This window comes from Scomber scombrus, chromosome 18 (assembly GCF_963691925.1).
Source record: "Scomber scombrus chromosome 18, fScoSco1.1, whole genome shotgun sequence".
In the NCBI taxonomy this organism is placed as follows: domain Eukaryota; kingdom Metazoa; phylum Chordata; class Actinopteri; order Scombriformes; family Scombridae; genus Scomber; species Scomber scombrus.
The window spans coordinates 2,454,080-2,474,569 of NC_084987.1; the positions used below are offsets into that span (position 1 = coordinate 2,454,080).

The window sequence follows — 20,490 nt, forward strand, 5'->3', positions numbered from 1 at the left end:
AAGAAAAATGGAAGAGGTCTTTAAGGGGACCAATTATGCTCATTTTCAGCTTTACTTTTTTTGTTTCCACTTTCTAGAGTAGCTTTGCATGATTCACAGTGCTTATACTGGCCCTTTATGCAGCCCCTCAGTTCAGCCTGTTTCTGACACAGGCTATTTTGGATTCCCCTCACTTCTGCCCCGCTCACTAAAAGGACACTCTGTTCTGATTGGAATGTTTTCTATTGTACTTCTTGTACTGTAACTCTCTGTTCTCATTAAGCTTCAATAAATGTTCCTGCATAAGACATCCTGGTCTCTTGACATGTTTTTTTACTTTGGGTTAACCAGCTATCCATCAATTTTTTCACAGGCTTAATAACCAGTGTTGGGGTCATTTCTCAAAAATGTAATGTATACTCTTAATGCATTACTTTACTCAATTACTCCATGTGGAAAATAATCAATTACACTACTAGATACATTGCTTTTGGGTTACTCCTTATCAATGCCTGGGATGTCGTGTTAAAATAATGTATCAACAAATAAAACAATATGAGTCTTGGCCATCATAACACCATGTTTTACAAATAATAACTGCCTCAAAATTATTAATAAAATAAGAGGTTGGCCTTTCTAACACCATTAGACCGCATATTTCACGGGCCAAACACACTCAAACATAGTCATTTAAGTTGTTGACTCGTCCTGTTCATTTGACATGTTTTGGTTTTTTTGGGTTTTTTAAAGATATTTTTCAGACACAGACAACTTCATTTGAAAGTTGATAAACCCAAACTGGTAACACTTTACTTGAAGGTATCATCATAAGAGTGACATGATACTGTCATAACTGTTACATGACAAAGTATGAACATGTCATAAACATTATGTCAATGTCATAAACCTTTATGACTGTTGTCATTAAGTGTCATTCGGTTTTTGTAATGACAAGTTGACATTGTTTGGGTTGTCTTGATTATGACAACTTGACATTAATCAAAATGACATGACCAGAAGTTGTCTTTGTCATGACAACTTGACATTACATTGGTTTGGGATGTCCTTATTATAACAACTTGACATTAATCAAAGTGACACCGATTGAAATACCCAGCGCTGGACTCAGAGTTAAAAACATGAGCTCTGATAATGACAGTGGGCCTAGAGGCAGGACAGGGAAGTGCAGCTTCATTGTCAAACACAGACACGTCATTTAATTCCACATTCCAAGCTGAGGCTCACTGAGAGCACTAAGTTAGGAGTGTGAACTTTGTAGTGACAGACCTGAACAAATTTAACATTTGACAGCATCCAGCAGACACATGACACTAACACATTGTGTCTATGTCTTTCTCCTTTCTTTTATACAGTCTCCATACTGGACCCACCGCCAGAGGACAGGACCACTGACATCACCTCGGACAGAACAATGCTAACAGATGAATTTCCTCTGTCTTTTCCTACCTTGAGACAGAAGAGAGCGGCCAGTTACTATAACCCGATTCCAAACTCTAACTTGAGATGGGTGTACAGGCGTTCTGGTAGTCGTCTCCCTGCTGGAACTGTGTATTATGACAACGGGTACACACATCGTCGTGACTATATTTGCCATTGTCGTTGTGCAGCAGGTTTTCATGCCTCAGGAAGCAATACTTTATCAATGACCTTGCATGCTGATGAATATAAGAAACATAACTGGTAGAAAGGATACTTAATAGTGAACTTAATTTACTTTAATTAATAATTTCATTTATTTCATACCACTCCTAACTGGATGTTCCTACAAAAATGTGTGAAATTGTAACACAGATGTTGCAAATAGTTTGTATAAAGGTTAATGTGTTATGTAGCAGTACAATTACTTTTGTAATAATTGCATTTGTTTCTTAGATAACAATTATCTTAAAAAATGAAAGAAAAGTCAAAATGCTTTAATAGGCAGCGTTACTTATTAATTATATAGAATGTGGCAGACCACCATAGTCTGTACACTCTCCAAAATGTTACGTTGTTTTAGGGCTGAGCGGTATATTGAGTTTTTAAGACATATACATCTTCTGTATCTTAAAACGGGATATAGGACAAGACGTTCATCTTTTTTCAAGGGGATTACAATGTTAAATAGAATTACGTTTTTGACAACTCTCCACCGCTGTCTGTCTCTGCTGCACAGAGGGCTCAGCATCTTAGCCTCTGCTGCAGTTAGCTGTCATTTCATGTTGTGCTGCTCTCCTCTGCTCTCAGGAGAGTCTGTTCAAGGCAGAAATACTTCTACTTTATGCCAGAGTTTCTCCGCCACATTAAGCAACTACAGGACACTGTTGTGTGACTGAGAAAGCCGGTGAATCAGATCAATAAAATGTTATTTTCTGATTGTTTCACAACGGTTACAGCCTAAAAAAACTTACCCACACACCTCCACTCAACTCTGCAGCTTTTATAATAGATATAACCTCTTAATTTTGCTCTCAGAGTGCACCAGAAAGATGCATTTGACTGAAAAATTTACATAAGTGTCTTCCAGGGGCGCATGCCTCCAGACACCCCTAGTGGGTCAGACTGAATACCACCATAGTCTCTCAAAATGAAGACTGGGAAATTATTAATGGAGGGCTGGTTAACCCATAGTGAAAAACTTGTCAGGAGACCAGGATGTATGATGCAAGAACATTTATTAAAGCTTGATTGAGAAGAACAGAGTTACAATACAAGAAGTACAGGTGAAAACACTTCAATCAGAACAGAGTGGGATTTTAATGAGGGGGCACGGGGGAGGGGAATCTAAATTACCGTTAGTTTTACTTTAAAGGGCATGGCTTGACATTGGGTATAGGAATACAGCGATCTACATGAGTTACGAAATCAACAACATTGACACCATTGAATACCCCAGAGATGGTTGTTGATCTTTTTGACCCGCTGGGGTATGTGCGGGTGAGGAGTGCTGTGTAAGGGATTACCGTCTTGTACTTATGTCCCATAATTCTGACACCGCAGGTGTGGTTTGGTGGGACCCAAACCTGCACATCAAGACCGAGGCTTTTCTTTACCGTTATGGAGTTCCCTTTGGAGAATGACTTTGTTGTCGAAGCACTCATCTCAATACCTGTCGTGCCAACAAATGGGATTTTGGCTTCAAAGGAAGCTGTCACACCTACTGATATTTCAGTGCTACTGTCCCACCTTTTCTCTTCCTCATACTCTTTATGGAGATGAGGTATTTTTTTAACTGTTCTGCACTGATGGTTGATGGTGGTAGCCTTGGTCATGACCTCTGGGGGATAACTAAATTTTTTAGCTTCATTTACCTTGTACTTGACATCAGACATTTGCACTTTTGCAACTTTTTTGGAAAAGGTCAGGACCTGGTAATACTTGTACCAATACTCAGAACCTCTCCAGGGAAGGAAGAAGGCCTTGTGTTTAACAGACACCTTTCCAAGACCATACTTGTTCTTCCCAATATATGTGTCACCGTTGGAGCAGGTCTTGATTGAATTTGTAGGCACAGAACCATAAGAGCCATCCCTCCAATCCAAATACTCAAAGTTGTCTTTGTTCACCAGGACATTAAAGGAGGTGCATTTACGTTCTGAGTCACCATAGGCATAGTTGCACGTATTACTTCCTCTGGTGTTGAAACCAGCTGAGCAACCGCATCTGCAGATGTAGTCATAACGATTCTCATAGGGGTTGTGATATAACACAGATCCGTCAGGGACATGATGACCGGAACGCCTATACACCCATTTCAGGTTGGAGGTAGCTCCCGGGATGCTGGAAGATCTCTTCTGTCTTAATGTTCTGTTTGAGGTGATGTCAGGGGTCTTGTCCTCTGGCATTGGGTTCAGTGTGAAGAATGTATAAAAGAAGGGGAAAAGATACAGACACAGTGTGTTAGGGTCCTGGGTCTTCTGGATGCTGTCAAATTTTAAATGTGAATTAGTCAATTGTTGTCATGGCAGAGCTAATTTTCTTTGGTTATTGTTTGGCCAGTGTATTGGTAAATTGACTGTACTTGTATGAAGTTTTCTAGTCCGTCTACCACTCAAAACACTTAGAAGTCACATTCACCCATTCACAAACATTAATATACTGATGACGAGATCTCACGATATTAAAATGTGACGATATTATATACAAGCACGAAGGTGCAAAAATTGTAAAGTAAATTCAAAATGGCTGACTTCTGTAGGGCTTATATTGTGGCTTCAAAACCTTTTTTAAAAGCCTTGATATGTCACATGTGCTTACGTAATTTTGTTAATCTACTTCAAATTTAATGGCGGGGGATTTGACTTTGAAATATTGTAGCGGGTGCTATAGAGCCGTTTTGACACACCCAAGCCCAGATGTCAAGTTTCCCCATTTGATGCAAATTTAATGAGTTTTTCGGAAACTCATTAAACTTTGCACATGCAAAGTAAAATTGCATAAATAATATATCATATAATAATGATAATGATGATGAACCTGGCCTTTAAGTCTGATATTTTGGGCTTTGTCAGTAAATACCAACAACAATGAAACTACAACATTTTATCAACATTTCTATCTAACAACATGTTTAAAATGTCACAGCTGACACAGTCACAGTTGACTTACCATTAGGTTGTGAGCGAGACTCTAAAAAACAGAAAACAGACAGCTCTTCAAACAACAATTCAGCATTTATATTCACTGATACTTTATGTGATTTATTGGCACACCATATTTCCATGGGAGGATGTTTGTGATGATCGTAATATTTACAACTGAACTCTGCTGAAAACTGGCCAAAGATCTTTTCATTTAAATAAATGTCTGTTACCAGATGAGGTAACAGTGTAACTTTGCAGACATTATTAATTAAAGTTAATTAAGTTCACTTTTGGCTGCTGATCATTTATCCTATCTACCAGTTATGTTTCTTATATTCATCAGCATGCAAGGTCATTGATAAACACTGGAGATGACAAATAGAAGGGAATCGATAAAGAATCGTATTCATAAGCAGAATCGATAATGGCATTGGTATTAATAAAATCTTATCAGATCCCATCCCTATTTGTGTTACAGCTATGTTTACTTAATCAGAGGATTTTTCTCCCTTCCCAGTGTTCAGCATCGATGTCATTGGTTCAGGTGTGCAGGTGAAGAGGACCCTTACCTGCTGCCAGTAGAGTCAGCAGAGCTGCCACACAGATCACTTTGTAGAGAGCCATCACTGTGCAGTATGTTCATATCATCAGATCTGCTCCGGCATAAATACCCTTCCTCTGTCTGTCTACCCTCCCTCACACACAGTCACACCTCTCTCTACCTGCCTGATAACACGCCCAACACCACCTGCTCCACCTCCTTCATAGTAAACAGATCAAACAGTGTCGCTTCAACACATCACACATGTACAATTATATAGTGTCAGGTCTGATTGTGTTTCAGTGCAGACGTGTGTTCATCAGCTCTCTGCTCGCTATATGCGTTGCACTTTCGTCTCTAAATATTCTTCCAAAGAGAGCTGTTACCACTTACACTGGCACTAAAGAAAATGTGGAACTGCGCAATGGAACAAAAGTTTGCTTTTGGGACACAGGAAAAGTTCAGAGCCCTGCCACACTCAGCTGGTAGCCTAGCCTAGCATACAAAGCTCCTACGACCCACAAACAATAATGTAAAAGCTGTGTTTCCAAACCCAGCAAAGTTGGGAAGCTGCACAGAGTGTTAGCGACTGATTGAGAGGATGACGCAGCTTGAAAAGTTGATTGAAATGCTGCAGCACCATTGTAACTCCACTACCTGATATTTCATTGCACAACAGGTTGTCCTCTGACTAATAATAACGATGTTGAACACTGGGAAGCCATCACTGGCATTGAAGTTAACCAAAACCAAAGAAATAAAAAACTTCTACCTATCATTACTTTTCTCTTGTCAGTGTGGCGTAATACAGAAAGAGAATCCAATACAAACTCAGAAGTGGCACTAAAACATTCCAATCTCCATTAAAATTGAAAACTAAGTGAGTCAGCTAAAAACAAGCGCAGTTGCAAATTAAATGAAATGACATTTTTAGATTTAAATTGCTGTAAGGATTTTAAAAAGTGAGGTAAGCTTTAGAATGTTCTGTGGGTTATTCCGTGTTGCCAGTGCACAGTGCGGAAAACTGGATTTTCCGAGTTCAGCAAAAACAGCCGGCACCTTCAACTGTCAGTTTGGCATAACACAAAAAGGGAAACCAATACAATCCAGAAGTGGCACTTCCCAAGCAAAACATAAGCAATTAAAACTAGAAAGAGGGAAACACAGTAGAGACTTTCACACTGAGCTGAAATGAAAAATATTATTTTAAGGGACCCGGACGTATCATCCGGTTTCCCATCAAAAACCCAAACATTATATTTCTGTTAAAACATGCACTATTTAGTTTTAAACCAACATTTGCTGTCATTATATAGACAAAGGTGTGATTATAATATGTGTATAAGGAGGCTCCTCTAACTGAATATTTGCTAATCTACTAATGACGTGTGCAAAGTAACTAATGTAGATATATGCTATGAATTGGCCACTGCTAAAATATCAGATAAGGGGATTAATTACTTTGTTGTTTGTTTCATATAAATATGTGGTCCTATGTGTAACAATTTGAAAGCAGTAAGCTTGTTGTGTAATAAGAATGCATGAAGACAGTTTACCCTGAAGTGTAAGTAAATAGGTAGATTCTTGATGTTGACACGTCCCACTTGCATAGGTTAAAGGTTTATTATTAACAGGAGAGCGGGGTCAAACATTCAGTCAGAGCCCTGACCATCCTTTGTTAAACGATGCAGAACTAACCATAAAACCCCCACAGGAGGTCTGGTGATTGTGTAGTTTCAGAAGAAGGGGGTCACATGGAAGTCACTATTGCGCCTGTTTAAGGAGGTCACATGAAGATCACATATCCTGGACTGTGAGAAGATGGAGGATGGAGTCAGATCAACAGCCAATCAGGAGACGACAGCACCTCACACATTGCATCATGATTCTGTATTTTTGTATAAAGGGGTCAGGGAAAGGATAGGAGTCGGACTTCATGAACTGACACACACTGTTGTTCATCAGGGACAGGAAGATCTCGACCCAGAGCTCTGTATGTTTTATTCATTTACTGCTAAATAAAATAGCCTGTGAGACCGCTCATCTTCTCCTATCCTTTCATTTAACGAACACACAGACTGAGCTAACACATAGCGTATGATTTAGCAAGTAGAATTAGCTCAAGTCGAAACACTAAGTACATTTACTCAAGTACTGCACTTGAGAACAGTTTTGAGGTACTTGTACTGTCATATAAACATAATAATAAATATACGCAAGGCAAGGCAAAATTACTTTTATGGCACATTTCAACAGCAAGGCACCTCAAAGTGCTTCTTATAGAGTTTCATAAAAATATGGAGTTTAAAATTACACACTTTAGTCCTCCATCACTTCCATTGTAAACATTATGAAGGGATCTTCTAATGGTCATTATGAACAGGAGGAATCATTACAGCAAGATAAACACACTTAATGTACATTCTGGCTCCTGACTTGAACAATTGCACACCAGTCCAAAAATGTATCAGTAAACATACAGATATCATTCAGTATCTGGATACAAGGTGCTTATTTTGCATACAAATTGGAAATGACGTGAAACATAGAACTTAGTATCCTAATAAAAAAGCCATTTATATTAGAGGATAACTCCATACTTGTGTTCGCACAGTTTTATTTCTTGTACGTATATGTGTATCTAAGGCAATAAACAACAAATGCTAATTGTATTGTAGGTCTCTATTGTGTTGATTTGAAGATTATGTGAGTGTGAGCAGCATTTAACAAGAACATGTTACAACATTTGAATGTGAAATCAAGAAGTCATGCTTTTAAATTGAAAAACTATGCTCTTATATAGAGATCGGGGGAGGGGGGTGGGGCAATGCCAGAATTAAAGTGTTAGGACATGACTGATATAATCCAAGATCTCAGAAAACACAGTGTTTATGTTTGAAATTCATACTGTGGGCTTCTTTGTTTTCTCGTCACCGTGACAGCAAAGTTTCCACAGAAGCAGCTCAGGTAAGTAACAACAGAGCAGACAGTGAAGGTGTTGTCATTCATTTACTTCATTCAATTTTTGTCTTGGTTCTTTATCCTGCTTTGATTAAATGTATTTCTCAGTAAGTGCAGTTTAAAGACAATGATCTCAGTCTTTATGAATCATAATGTTAGTTTTGCTAGTTGGTTTTGCGCCTGTGTTTTTCTGGTTTATGTCTTGCAGCCGGGACGGCACAGCGACCAGAGGTTGAGCCGCCACGGTCAACACTGTCACCAAAAAGCAGAGAACAGCAGACTGAGGCACCTGCATCAGAGCACCCTGAGCCTGGGAGACGCAGCACCCTGCTACACCACCACTCACACCCAGGTGAGTGATCACAGGACATCTCCTGCAACTTCTCACACCTGATCTGATGCATTCATTTCTGTGTTAACTCAGAAAAGACACCTGGTAGTAGAACTGGCTGGGTAGAACTGGCTGTGTCAAATTTCCACCATGAGTTACAGTATAAAAGCTGAAATAGTTTGTTTTTCTGGAGAACGACTGGCATGTCAAGAGTAAAGAGAAAGATACATCACTCTGTGTGCTTAATTCTTCAGAGAAAACATCAACTCTTAAGAAATTCTTTTAAATTATGCAAAGCTGTACGTGATTTAATGTGAGGTTGATTATGTATAAAACTCAGAGCTCACAAATGAAGCCTAAAAGACAGGAAGTGAAAGAGATGTTGGGACATGTGGTGGTAGAAGGTTTTTTTTCATTCAAGGGCCACATACAGACCAATATGATCTGATGTGGGCTGGATCAGTAAAAAGATGGGAGGAAGGAAGGAAGGAAGGAAGGAAGGAAGGAAGGAAGGAAGGAAGGATGGAAAAAAGGAAAGAAAGGAGGGAAAGAAAGAAGGAAGGAAGGAAAAGAAGACAGGAAGGAAAGTGGGCCGGATTGGACTCCTCGGCGGGCCGTTTCTGGACCACAGGCCTCATGTTTGAAATGAAGTCAATTAATTCATAAAAGCACATTTAAAAAACAAACAAATGCTGAGAAAAGTGCTTCACAGAGAATTACAATCACATGGAGACAGAAAGAAAAAAAACAAATAAAACATGTAGAATAGAATGAATGGGATTTGGATAAAATCATTAAAACAAAACTAGCATTGCACATTAAATTAAATAAAAGTAAATAAAAGTGACAACTTCCTTTCAAAATGACTTTGATAATAGCTGATTTGGAGTGAAATGATCGTCCTTACAGTTTGATTTAAATCCATGTTTTTATTTACTCCATGACATGCCTGTTTTACATAGATAATAAAAAATGCAGATTTTAATAATTATATCATATTTTGCTAAACAATTTATATTTACCCCATGGAAAAATGAATCATTCCCTACCTTTAAGATGTTTATAGACCACCTTACAACATGTTTTCCCTTAGAGAGACTAACATATGAGAAATATGGTCATGAAGAGAGGCCTTTATTTTCTCGTCTTAAGGAGGTATGATTATGATCTTGGTTTGGAATTTAGGCCTTTGGTATTCGAAATGTTCGTTAATTCTGAATGAACTGTAGATGTTGTGTTGTTGCTGTCTTGTTTTATTTGTTGGGTATTTTTTGTTTGTTATTAGTTTGTTTTCTTGCTTTTGAATTTTTGATTTGTTTTTGTTTACTGATTGTTAACCTGGTGTGTATGTATGATGTGTCTTTGTCTCTTTTGGACAGAGTTACTGTGGCCGCTCGGCTGACGGGCGTCCTCTCGTCTTCCATCTGAGAGATCCCAGCTTCCCCTCGCAGCATCAGACACAGCTGGATCTCACTGACAGCATTACAGCGCTGCAGGAGCCGCTGCAGTCACACACCGCAGACGTGCACAGGCCCAAACACGTCACGCCGGTGAAGTAACATTAATCATTCATTTCATGTATAAGCCTGTCAAATAATGTTGTAAGGTACAAAACAAAATCCAAATCCAGTAAATAAAAGTAAAGCGGCAGCAGGACCCAAAACTCCAAAATCAATTCGTCCATCTCTGAAATCGATTTGGTATGGTTTCAGTTTTCTGGTTTTCAGACATTTTTATATATTACAGGTTTTTTTATGATTGGTTACCTGCATGGTTCAACACTGAGTCTTTGAGATGCTTCACACGGTCAACACAGCAGCAACAATTATGGATCAAACTTTTGCTTTGTTTTCACACAGAAAGCATACAGTCACGACAGCCTTCAAATGCCCTGAATACTTTTCTCACTCAAACACAAACGAGCAACTAAACTCTGTGGATCTGTGGATCCTCACTTCCAAAAAACCCCAGGACCCCAATACACCGATATTTAAAAAACAAAAGAAACCCTAATTAAAACAGAAACAGAAAGCAATAATATGAAGTCATTAGGAACAAATTCATAAACAAAGTCCTGAAAAATTGGAATGACAGAATAAAGCACTGGTGACACTTTGTTGTTGCATGTACAGATTTCACGGTTTCACATGCTGGCGGGTCGGTCAGTCGGTAGCGGGGAGAGGAAGAGCTGAGAGGAGCTGGAAGGCACCGGTCTTTAAGCTGAACACATGGATGCTCGATCCAATCAACTCACTCACAGTCACCCCCACAAGAAAGATCCACAATGCCGACACAGTCAGCACATAGAAACAACAGGAGATATTCAGACAAGGTTCTTGGTTCGGGTTCACGAAAATGTAAAGACCACACTTGATTTGGACTGGATCAGTTTTTTATGATTAGTGATGTCATGATTACCTGACTGTGAACTGACTCATCCAAATTGTTTAGGTTACAACCATGATCATATTTATTGAATTAAATCCTGAATGGACTGGCTTTATATAGCACCTTTCTGGTCTTCTGACCACTCAAAGTACTTTTACACTGTACAGCCTTCAGGAGAAATTTAGGGTTCAGTATTTTGTCCAAAGACACTTCCACATGTGGACTGTAGGAGCTGCTGATCTGCTGAACGACTTGCTCAACCTCCTGAGCCACAGTTTCCTCTTAAAAGACTCAGAAGTGAACTGAAAGTTTGAATTCAAGTTTTATTCATCATATCATTAAAGTATTTTTATTTTATTTTGGTGTATCACATTGATAACATCCTTGTCAGTTTAATGGGGACAGTTTGGTTCAGTTACTGTAAAACAAAAAAAATTGTTTTAATTGATTTTGATAATTAAAACATTTTTGGGGGGTTATTTTTCTATGCAAAAAAAATGCCACTCAAATGATTTGATTTTTATCTTGGGCTGATGGACTGTTGTTCAGACAAAACAAGACATTTAAAGACATCACTTTCAACTCTTAGAACTTACATTTTTCACTATTTTCTGACACTTTTACAAACAAAATGATTAATGCATGAACTGCAAGACTGTGCAAGTACATCTGCTGATGCTTCTTCAGTGGAACCATCGGGTGTTTCAGGTCTTTCACATCACATGATTAATGATTAATGCATGAACTAAGGAAATAATGCAAAGATTATTCAATGCTGAAAACAATCATTATCATTATTATATTTACAGGTATCAATAGTCATACAGTATTTATAGATAGATAGATAGATAGATAGATAGATAGATAGATAGATAGATAGATAGATAGATAGATAGATAGAGACAGATACACTATTATTGCATTACAGCAGCAAAGTCAACTATAGTCGAGAAAAAAGATCAATAACATGACAACAAATGACAAAAAAACAAATAAATAACAATAAATGAAAAGGCAGAACTGCAGGTTTGTACAATATATTCATCAGTAGAAGTAAAGAAAGAGAGTAATTATAATAAGATGCACAAGACAAAGACAGAAATATGAAAGGCCAACTTTAAATCTGCCACCTTAGTGTTCATCGCCCTCCAGTGGTCACAGCGAGGAACTGCAACATTAAGTTACATTTGTAGTAAGCACAGTCAGTATAATTGCAATATAAATATATAGAGAATTCATTAGAAGAAAGATTATCATAACTAACAATAACATCTGAATTGGTGAAGTGTGCATTAACAGAGAGTTGTTTAAATAAGAGCTTTAAATATAGTTATAGTTATAATTGTTTATAGCAGCAGGATCAAGGCAGATCATATTTATTTTATCCTTTATTAAAACAGATCATTCACAGACACACATTTGACACATTATTTGACACATGACAGAAAAGGAAAAACAAATCTGAGCTGTTCAATGAAATGTTGAAATATTACTATACTGTGAATTCCACAGAGAATCATTTACCATTTAAACAGGACTAGCTGCTGCAGTTTGATCCTGTAAAGGTGTATTTTGTGTACAGGTGAACAGAGGCAGCAGACTGGGCCGGGGAAGCCGATGAGACGCTCCAGAGACAAGCTGCTGTGGGCAACGAGGCGCAGGGAGACGGACTGCCACACGCTCAGGCTTTACTAACACATTACAGTTATTATACAACTATACAGTGCACTGACTGACAGGAAGTGACTGCACCACACTACTCCTCCTCTCTCTGCTGTGATGATGAAGAAGTGAGGAAGGACAGTGGGGTGAAAGTGGGGAAATATATCATGCATCAGTTGTAGAAATGTATAAAAACAGTTTTTATGGACGACTTCTCTGATTGTTCTGTGTAACAAACCATCTGATGTGTCAGGTCAAATGAAACCATCTGAAAAGTTTAGAGGGAAAAATGACTATTTGGTGGAGCTGTTAACAACTCATAGACATCTGAACTGTGAGCCGACTACACACTGCTTTTTGGTTTCATCTTTCACAATTTTTTGTATTTTAAAAGCTTGTTATATTATCCATTGTGTCAAATCTGCATCTGAAAAGTAACTAAAGCTGTCAAATAAATGTAGTGGAGTAGAAAGTACAATATTTCCCTCTGAGATGTAGAAAGTAGCATCACATGGAAATACTACAGTAAAGTACAAGTACCTCAAACTGTACTGCAGTAAAGTACAAGTACCTCAAACTGTACTACAGTAAAGTACAAGTACCTCAAACTGTACTGCAGTAAAGTACAAGTACCTCAAAACTGTTCTCAAATGCAGTACTCGAGTAAATGTACTTAGTTACTTTCCACATGTTATTAGTCATAAAAATGAGACCAACGAAACATATTCACATTTCATCCTCATCCTCAAACAGATATCCTTCTCCCCCCACCAAAGCCATCACTTCCATCTCCAACTGTGGCATCTGGTAAGGAGGAGGAACCTTCCCTTCAATTGCGGTGACAATCAATCTGTTACACAAAGATCTTATACAGGGAATACAACAACATCCACATAAAATCAACATTCCCATTACACTTACTAGGGACACTAATACAGACACAATCAATCCCCTCCATTTACCAAACCATGATTCCAAGATGCTTTCCAAAGGGTTATCGATGCCTGAGTGTTCATGCATTTCTGAGGATAGGGTTCTCAATCCTTCCAGAGCTCTGGTTACAGAGCCATCCGGTGCAGTGTTGTTGGGAATGAAAGTACAGCACTGATCTCCAAACATGGAGCAAACTCCTCCCTTTTCTGCTAATAACATGTCCAATGCCATTCTATTCTGTACTGTCATCAATGAGGTGGCTGCCAGTTGTTCTGAGAGACCTGCTACTGCATCACGGGTCTTGTTTGCCAAGCGAAGTACATTGTAATGGATGTAATTTATACGATCAACGTTCTTGTTTGGGGTAACTGGAAATAAAGGACTAATCAGGGGGAGATTCTCAAACCCTGCTGCTATTTGACTAGCCAATTTATATTCATTTGGTACTCCCCTGGGCACACCAATGGCATCCATATAGGTGGTTGAGCCTGAGGTGATGTCAAATGCATCTCTACTCCTACGTTTTTTTGTGAAACCACTACGACATGGTCCTAGGAGGACTAGTGGTAACCCTAAGCGGACCATTGCACAGGTTCCTGACCAGTCTGGTGGCAGGTATGTGTGCAAGGTCCTATCTCCACAATACCAAAACAAGTCTGCCCTGGCCCAAACCATTGTACTCGCATTCTGCCAGCCCGTCATGTTAATCATGGTTTTACACCAATCAGCAGAAAGGTCTCCCATCCTGGCGGCATTGTTCCTGGTGAAACAAGTATAGTTGTTAAGTTGTGGGGTGAATGTGGGTGGGATGGTAGAGTTCTTTACAGGTGGAAAGATAGCACTCAAAGTGGTGCAATTAAGCGGGTTTTTCTGCATGGTTAGGGACATCATACACTGAAATCCTATAGGGTCAACTTCAGGATACAGTGGTGCTGGGGTGGTGAATAAGGTTGGTCTGGCCGAGGAACATGCAACACAATTGCTCATGTTCATTGAAGCTGCCGTAGCAGCTATCCAGTCTAACCACATATTCTTTTCACCATAACCAGTAGCTAATTTAACAATGTCATACTTAGTCAATTTGCTATAATCAATTTGTACTACTCCCTTTCTCTGCCTGTGCTCTATTTCAGTTGCACTAGTAGATGTTTCGATTTTGCTTTCAGGTGGAGGAGGGAGAAGATTAACCTTAATTAAACCCACAGAATCTTTTCCTTGTAGGTCTACTCCTAAAACTAAGTAAAACCTCTTTGGTGTTTTGTAATTTTTAGTCATAAAGGGGTCGTCCCAAAGATTGCTAATGGTCAAAAGCAGTGGGTTTATGGACCTAGAATCAATGTGAAATTGACCTTTAATAAAATTAATCTTGCTGACCTTCCCCTTATCTTTAACAGCATACAATGTTGGCACCCAATGTGGGCCTGTGAATTGCCACACTAGATCCCAACCTCCACACCAGCTTCCGCCTGGTGTGAAGCTCTCGACACAGGCCTCATGTACCATATTGCTTCCACATAGATATGAATCATACATTTTCCATCGTGCTTCATTTTTCCCGCATTTAATTACACTGCTTCAATCGAATTGGAACGTCACATTTGTTCCTACCGTATAATCCAATTCTACCCCTCCGTACTTGCTCAGGCACCAATCCCCTGTTTCTTGGGCAGCTCTCTTGTTTCTGGGTTTCCCTTTCCCATCTGTACTCTGATCCACCATGGCTGATCCCCATAACAACAACAACATAATAACAATAATGCATGATATGATAATAAACACTCCTAACCACCACCACCTGTTGTGGTGTGGCTTCCCTGCCGCAATATACATCTTAATACACTCTTCTGATTATTTTTAGCAAGCAAAACTGGCTCAGTTTGCTCAATTGGATTCTAGAAAAACTACTTTTCCAGAAGAATTTCAAACCTTCTCAACCTTATACCAGAATATTGTCCACAGGCTGCTGAAAAGAAGAATTCGTTATCAATTCTCCACTATACTCCTCCTTGTCTTATCTGTTCTAGAGTCCTTATTGGCGGGTCTGTGGCAGCACACTGGCTCCAGTGATACCAGCTGTCTCCCTTTCCTTGCAGCCTGACTGCGTGAGATGTCCTTTCCACCACCTTGAATGGTCCTGTCCACCTTGGCTCTGACCACTTCCGCTTGATGACTTTCAGTAGGACCCAGTCTGTTGCAGGCGGGATCTGACTCTCGGGGTCCCCCTTTACAGCTCCAACCTGTTTCGAGAAAGCTGAAACCAGAGCTGTTAGTTGATCATAGTATGGCTTGTACCTTACATGAACCCTTTCTCTATCTATCATCTGTACCCCTGCTCCAGGTCCGGGAAACTGTTGACCTGTTCTTAGCTCATAAGGGGTGAACCCTGTAATTGAATTCACTGAGCTTCTGATGGACATTAAGGCTAAGGGCAGAGCATCCACCCAGCTTAATTTAGTTTGAGCACACACTTTTACTATTTTACCTTTAACCTGTTTAACCCTCACCATATTTTCAGAAGAAAAACGCCTAAAAGACATACCCAAAGTAAATGAAGAATTGCTTCACAATTATAAGGTTCATGTGCATTTCCTTGGTGTCTGGGGACATCTAGGGACCTCAAGGAATGTATTCCCAGTGTCAGAAATAGTGTGTCTGTTATTATACCTGAGTAAATTTGAATAAAGCAAAGGAGAAATGGGAAATGTCTATCCTCGCCTATTTTTTCCCCCTATTTGACAGAGGATAACACCATGCTAACACTAATAAAATGCACACAGATGCCACTGATCACCTTCAGCAACTCCTTGACTACACATGTACCACATTTGATAGAATTTGAGCAAAGGGCAAAGCCTCCACAAAGGTTTTAGTAAGGATAGGACCAGGCGGACATTCATTTGGCACAGTTTGGCACAGTTTGGCACCAAAGTGTGCCAAATAGGTTATTTTCCACTTCCAAAGGAAACTGGCTGAAAAATACAACATATGTCCATTACAGGAGTCTATTGCCATTTACTGGAGCTGTTGGATATGAAATTTACCTTGTGGCCCATCAACTACTACCATTGTGTATAGTATATAGTATATAGTATAAAATCAAATTTAAAAAAACAACTAAACTTGTATCATTTTGTCTCCAAATGGAGTAATTTTATTATGAAAATGTAACAAGATAAACATCAATGAAAATCCTGTAAACTATGTACAAATATAAAAAAAAAAAACAATGAAGTGAAAGTGAAAAAGCACACAAAAAAATAAAAATAACACAGTAACAGGAACATTCCTGAGGTATGCACTGCTGTGATTTCAAAGTTATCACCTACTAACATGGTAGTCTTTGAAGCAGTTCCGGCTTGAGGTGAAACACAGAGCAACATCACACTTGCTGCAGTATACCGGTGTCTTCACCTTTCTCCCTTGGTCCTTGCACACCACACAGACCCTCCGCTGGTCAGTGGCAGTTTGTCCAAAGTACATGGGCATACAGGTGGTGCTGAGAGTGGGGCGGGGGGCAGCAGCAGCAACTGCAGCTTGGGCCTCATCAACCATCTCCCTCATTAGGACCTCCCTGAATCTTTTGTGGCGCATGGGAGTCTCTCCTCGTTCGATGGCCAAAAGCTTGAAGAGGATGTAGGAATTGACTACCGCAATATCCATAAAATGGTAGAAGAAGGTCTTGTACCATTTCATCGTCTTCCCTCGAACAGAGTAATATTGGATCATGGCATCTGACAGGTCCACCCCTCCCATGTACTTGTTATAGTCTCTGATTGCATCAGGAACAGGAATGTTTTTATTGCGCCACTGTCCATCCTCCTTTACTCTCCTGCGTGTGGAGTCTCCACTGTAAGCCTTGTGGAAACTGCTGCACACCGTCACATCCTTGGTGTCCTTCCACTTGACAAAGAGGAGGTTGTCCTTCCGCAGCCACCTCATGTCTCCCCTCTCAGCCTTCTTTGGTAACTCGTTGATTTGAGTTTTAGGAAATCCAATGCGAGTCTGACGGATGGTTCCACAAGCTGATGTGAAATTGGTAGCAAGTTGCTGAAAAAGTGCTGGACTTGTGTAAAAGTTGTCCACGTACAGGTGGTAACCTTTTCCCAGCAGTGTGAAGTTCATTAGGTCCATTACTGATGTGAAACTGAGACCCTCCCCCTGAACATTGGCAGTTTTTCCTTGGTAAACAAAGAAATTCCACGTATATCCAGAAGAGGATTCAGCCAACACAAACAGTTTGTATCCAAACTTGGTTGGCTTGTCTCGCATGAACTGCCTGAAGCCAATTCTAGCTTTACTTGCCACCATACGCTCATCAATACTTATTTCCCTGCATGGCTGGAAGAGTGACTTGCAAGCAGTGACAATCTGGCTGTAGAGGGGTTTGATTTTGAATAGCCGGTCGTACTCAGGTGTTCCCTTCTTTTTCTGATTTTCTTCATCCTCTTCGATGTCACATAGATGAAGGGACCAAAAAATTGCTTCAAATGTGTCTCTGGTCATGCAGCTCCGTGGAAATGTGAAATTGTAGGGCCACTCTCTTCTCCACATGTCTGCCCTTGAATGTACGTGGACCATCCCAGAATACAGTATTATAGCCAAAAATATGAAGAAGTTCTGAACTGTAACGGGAGACCATTTGAAATGCATACCTGATGCTTTTCTTCTGGCTGCATTGTCATTTGTATTGTTGATAATTGTGTGAATGGTGCTGGAGCTGAAGAAAAGCTTGAACAGGCTCAATGGTGACCATGCCACTGTCCTGTCAATCCTGGGACCTGGTGGATGCTTTGGCTGAAACTTTGGCAGTGGTGGCTCCACATCTGGCTCTTCTGGATTACACCAGCGATCACCACGTCCAGAGGTAGCCTGCTTTGGCTGCTTACTGGAAGGCCCACGTCGTCTCTGCTGACCCTTCTTTGACTGTGATGGAGGGGTGGGGGCTGGGGCAGGGGAGGGTGACACTTTCTGTGATCTGCATGTCGTGTATCTTGAGGAAGCAGAACTGCGCCTTGTCTTCCTTGCCGGTGGCACATACTCCTCATCTTCATCATCCTCACTAGAAAGAGGAGATGAAGCTTCAGCTGGAGGGCTGGAGGGCTGGGGGGCTGCAGTGCTGCTGGTGCCAGATGGACCTGGGGTCTCATCCTCCTGGCTTTGGAGACAAATGGAGATAAATAATGAGAATCATTCAACAGAACAATACATCTGCCCAATTCATCATAACGTGTTTAGCCTAAAGAGATCAATCTTGAGCTACTATGTACAAATAGTGATTGAATAACACAAGCCCCACTTTTAGCTATTATCAAATGTCTGCACATGTGGGACTAATGCCAGGTTGTAAAGGTATTCAGGCTATCTGATAATAGTAACAGAATCACTAACATGAAATAAATAAGTAAAAATATCAGATTTGGTGAAAAGTCAGACTTGAAAAGAAAACTAGTTATGCGCCGCCATTTTGTCTTTGTCCCTTTACACAGATCAGCTGTTACAGTGAGAGTGTAGGCAAAATAAAACATGAATGTTTTCAGGTTGATAATAGTAATCTGATTATAATCTGATAAAAGATTATTATAATAATAGTAACAGAATCACTAAATATCAGATTTTGTGAAAAACATGCCGACAAAACGCAAGTACAACAGAAAACAAAACTTCAAAGTTGGCGCCGCCATTTTGTGGCTCAGCTGGCGCGGATCAGCTGGCGCTATTGTTTGAAAAGGTGAAATAAAACCAAAATCATCAATCATGGCGACAAAAATATCGCTATTGCCTGTAAATGTATAAGAAAAACAATAACTTACTCATAAACTGGATCCCGGTTCAGCAGTAAATATGTGTCCTCCTCTTCTTCATATTCAGAGCAGCTGCTATCAGATGAGTCTGTGACCTCGACATCACTTCTGTTCTGGATGGCTTCCAAGGCCTCCAGTATTGTGTATCTTTGTTTTTGCTTCTCAGCCATTGTAAAACGAACTAAATGTCTTTCAGATACAAATGCTGAATGAGGCTCGTGCGTAATGCGTATTGACGCTTGTATCAGCAGGGGGTTACGCAGTGAATGATCTTCAATTTTTACCTGGATTATTTATAGTCTGATAGGAGTGTGACATCTCGTTGGAAAGCTCGCGATAAGTAGAATATCACTGCAGTGTGATTGACTCTGAAATACCAACACACGACCAGTAGGTGGAAGCAAAAGACCGTGTTTGAAATCGAGCAGGGAGGATGCAGTTTCTGCAATATACGTCACCATGGTGTCCATTTTGAACATAGCACGGTGCGAATAGACTCAAAATGACAAAGAAAGGGTAAGGAAACAATATTAGTCGCTTTTGATGACAATTGCTTTGTTATTTGATAGAATATTGAGACATAAACACAGAATTTCACATTTTGACGATAAAATGCAAAATTTTGCTGCGTCTTTGCTACGGGGCTGACATGAGCTGGTTAGGTCGGATAATGTTTTGTTTGGTATCAGCAGAAAGATGAGCTTCTATAGTTTAATTCTATACCTAACATGACTGAGTAGAGCAAGCGGATATATGTGTACTGCTGCGTTTCATTTCGACTGTCCCTTATATTCACAGAGCTGTTATTTTTTTAGTTAATTGTTTAAATTATTGCCAAACAAACTGTGTTTGAGAAAAATACACTTGGACTGTTGTTTTGGTAGAGTTGAAGCCTCATCTTTTGGAAACATTTGAAAAAAAAACCCACTACAGCGTTTTATTAACTTTTTATAGGCAGTAAACTGTTGTAGCGCTCGCCCGACCCGGTACCGGGTCCGTCGGGTCAAACAGGTTAATGGACTGATTCATTCTTTCCACCTTTCCCTGTGATTGCGGCTGGTATACTGCTCCAAACGCGTGTTTCAGCCCTAGCGCTGCTTCTACCTCCTGCAAATCTTTATTCTTAAAGTGTGTGCCGTTATCTGACCTGATTCTTTTTGGAAACCCATACGTTGGAATGTATTGATTTATCAAAAATTTGATCACTGTTTTTGCGTCTTCCTTCTTTGCAGGCATAGCTTCTGGCCAACCAGTGTATGCATCCACTGCGACCAGGAGATACCTGTACCCGTTTACTCTCTCAATCATATC

At 39.9% G+C, this 20,490-nt stretch overlaps 2 protein-coding genes across 2 annotated transcripts; both read right to left on the reverse strand.

Moving 5' to 3' along the window:
* Positions 1-2,780: 2,780 nt before the first annotated feature.
* Positions 2,781-3,824, reverse strand: LOC133999239 (natterin-3-like). Its single transcript, XM_062438428.1, has one exon. It carries the CDS (start codon positions 3,822-3,824, stop codon positions 2,781-2,783), a length of 1,044 nt encoding a protein of 347 aa, XP_062294412.1.
* Positions 3,825-15,372: 11,548 nt separating this feature from the next.
* LOC133999240 (piggyBac transposable element-derived protein 4-like) lies at positions 15,373-19,349 on the reverse strand. The gene is made up of 3 exons (XM_062438429.1): positions 19,189-19,349; positions 16,709-18,533; positions 15,373-15,615 (listed from the first exon to the last, which is right to left on the reverse strand). The coding sequence occupies exons 1-3, from the start codon at positions 19,347-19,349 to the stop codon at positions 15,373-15,375; spliced, it is 2,229 nt and encodes a 742-aa protein (XP_062294413.1).
* Positions 19,350-20,490: the final 1,141 nt, after the last annotated feature.

Excerpts from the sequence above, each read along its gene's own strand:
- LOC133999239 (XM_062438428.1), bottom strand. The coding sequence starts at position 3,824 with ATGCCAGAGGACAAGACCCCTGACATCACCTCAAACAGAACATTAAGA.
- LOC133999240 (XM_062438429.1), bottom strand. The coding sequence starts at position 19,349 with ATGGCTGAGAAGCAAAAACAAAGATACACAATACTGGAGGCCTTGGAA. Across the intron at positions 18,534-19,188 it reads AACCGGGATCCAGTTTATGA|CCAGGAGGATGAGACCCCAG; the intron begins GTAAGTTATTGT and ends TTGTCTCCAAAG. Across the intron at positions 15,616-16,708 it reads ACTGCTTCAAAGACTACCAT|GTTGGAGCTGTAAAGGGGGA; the intron begins GTTAGTAGGTGA and ends TTCTCGAAACAG.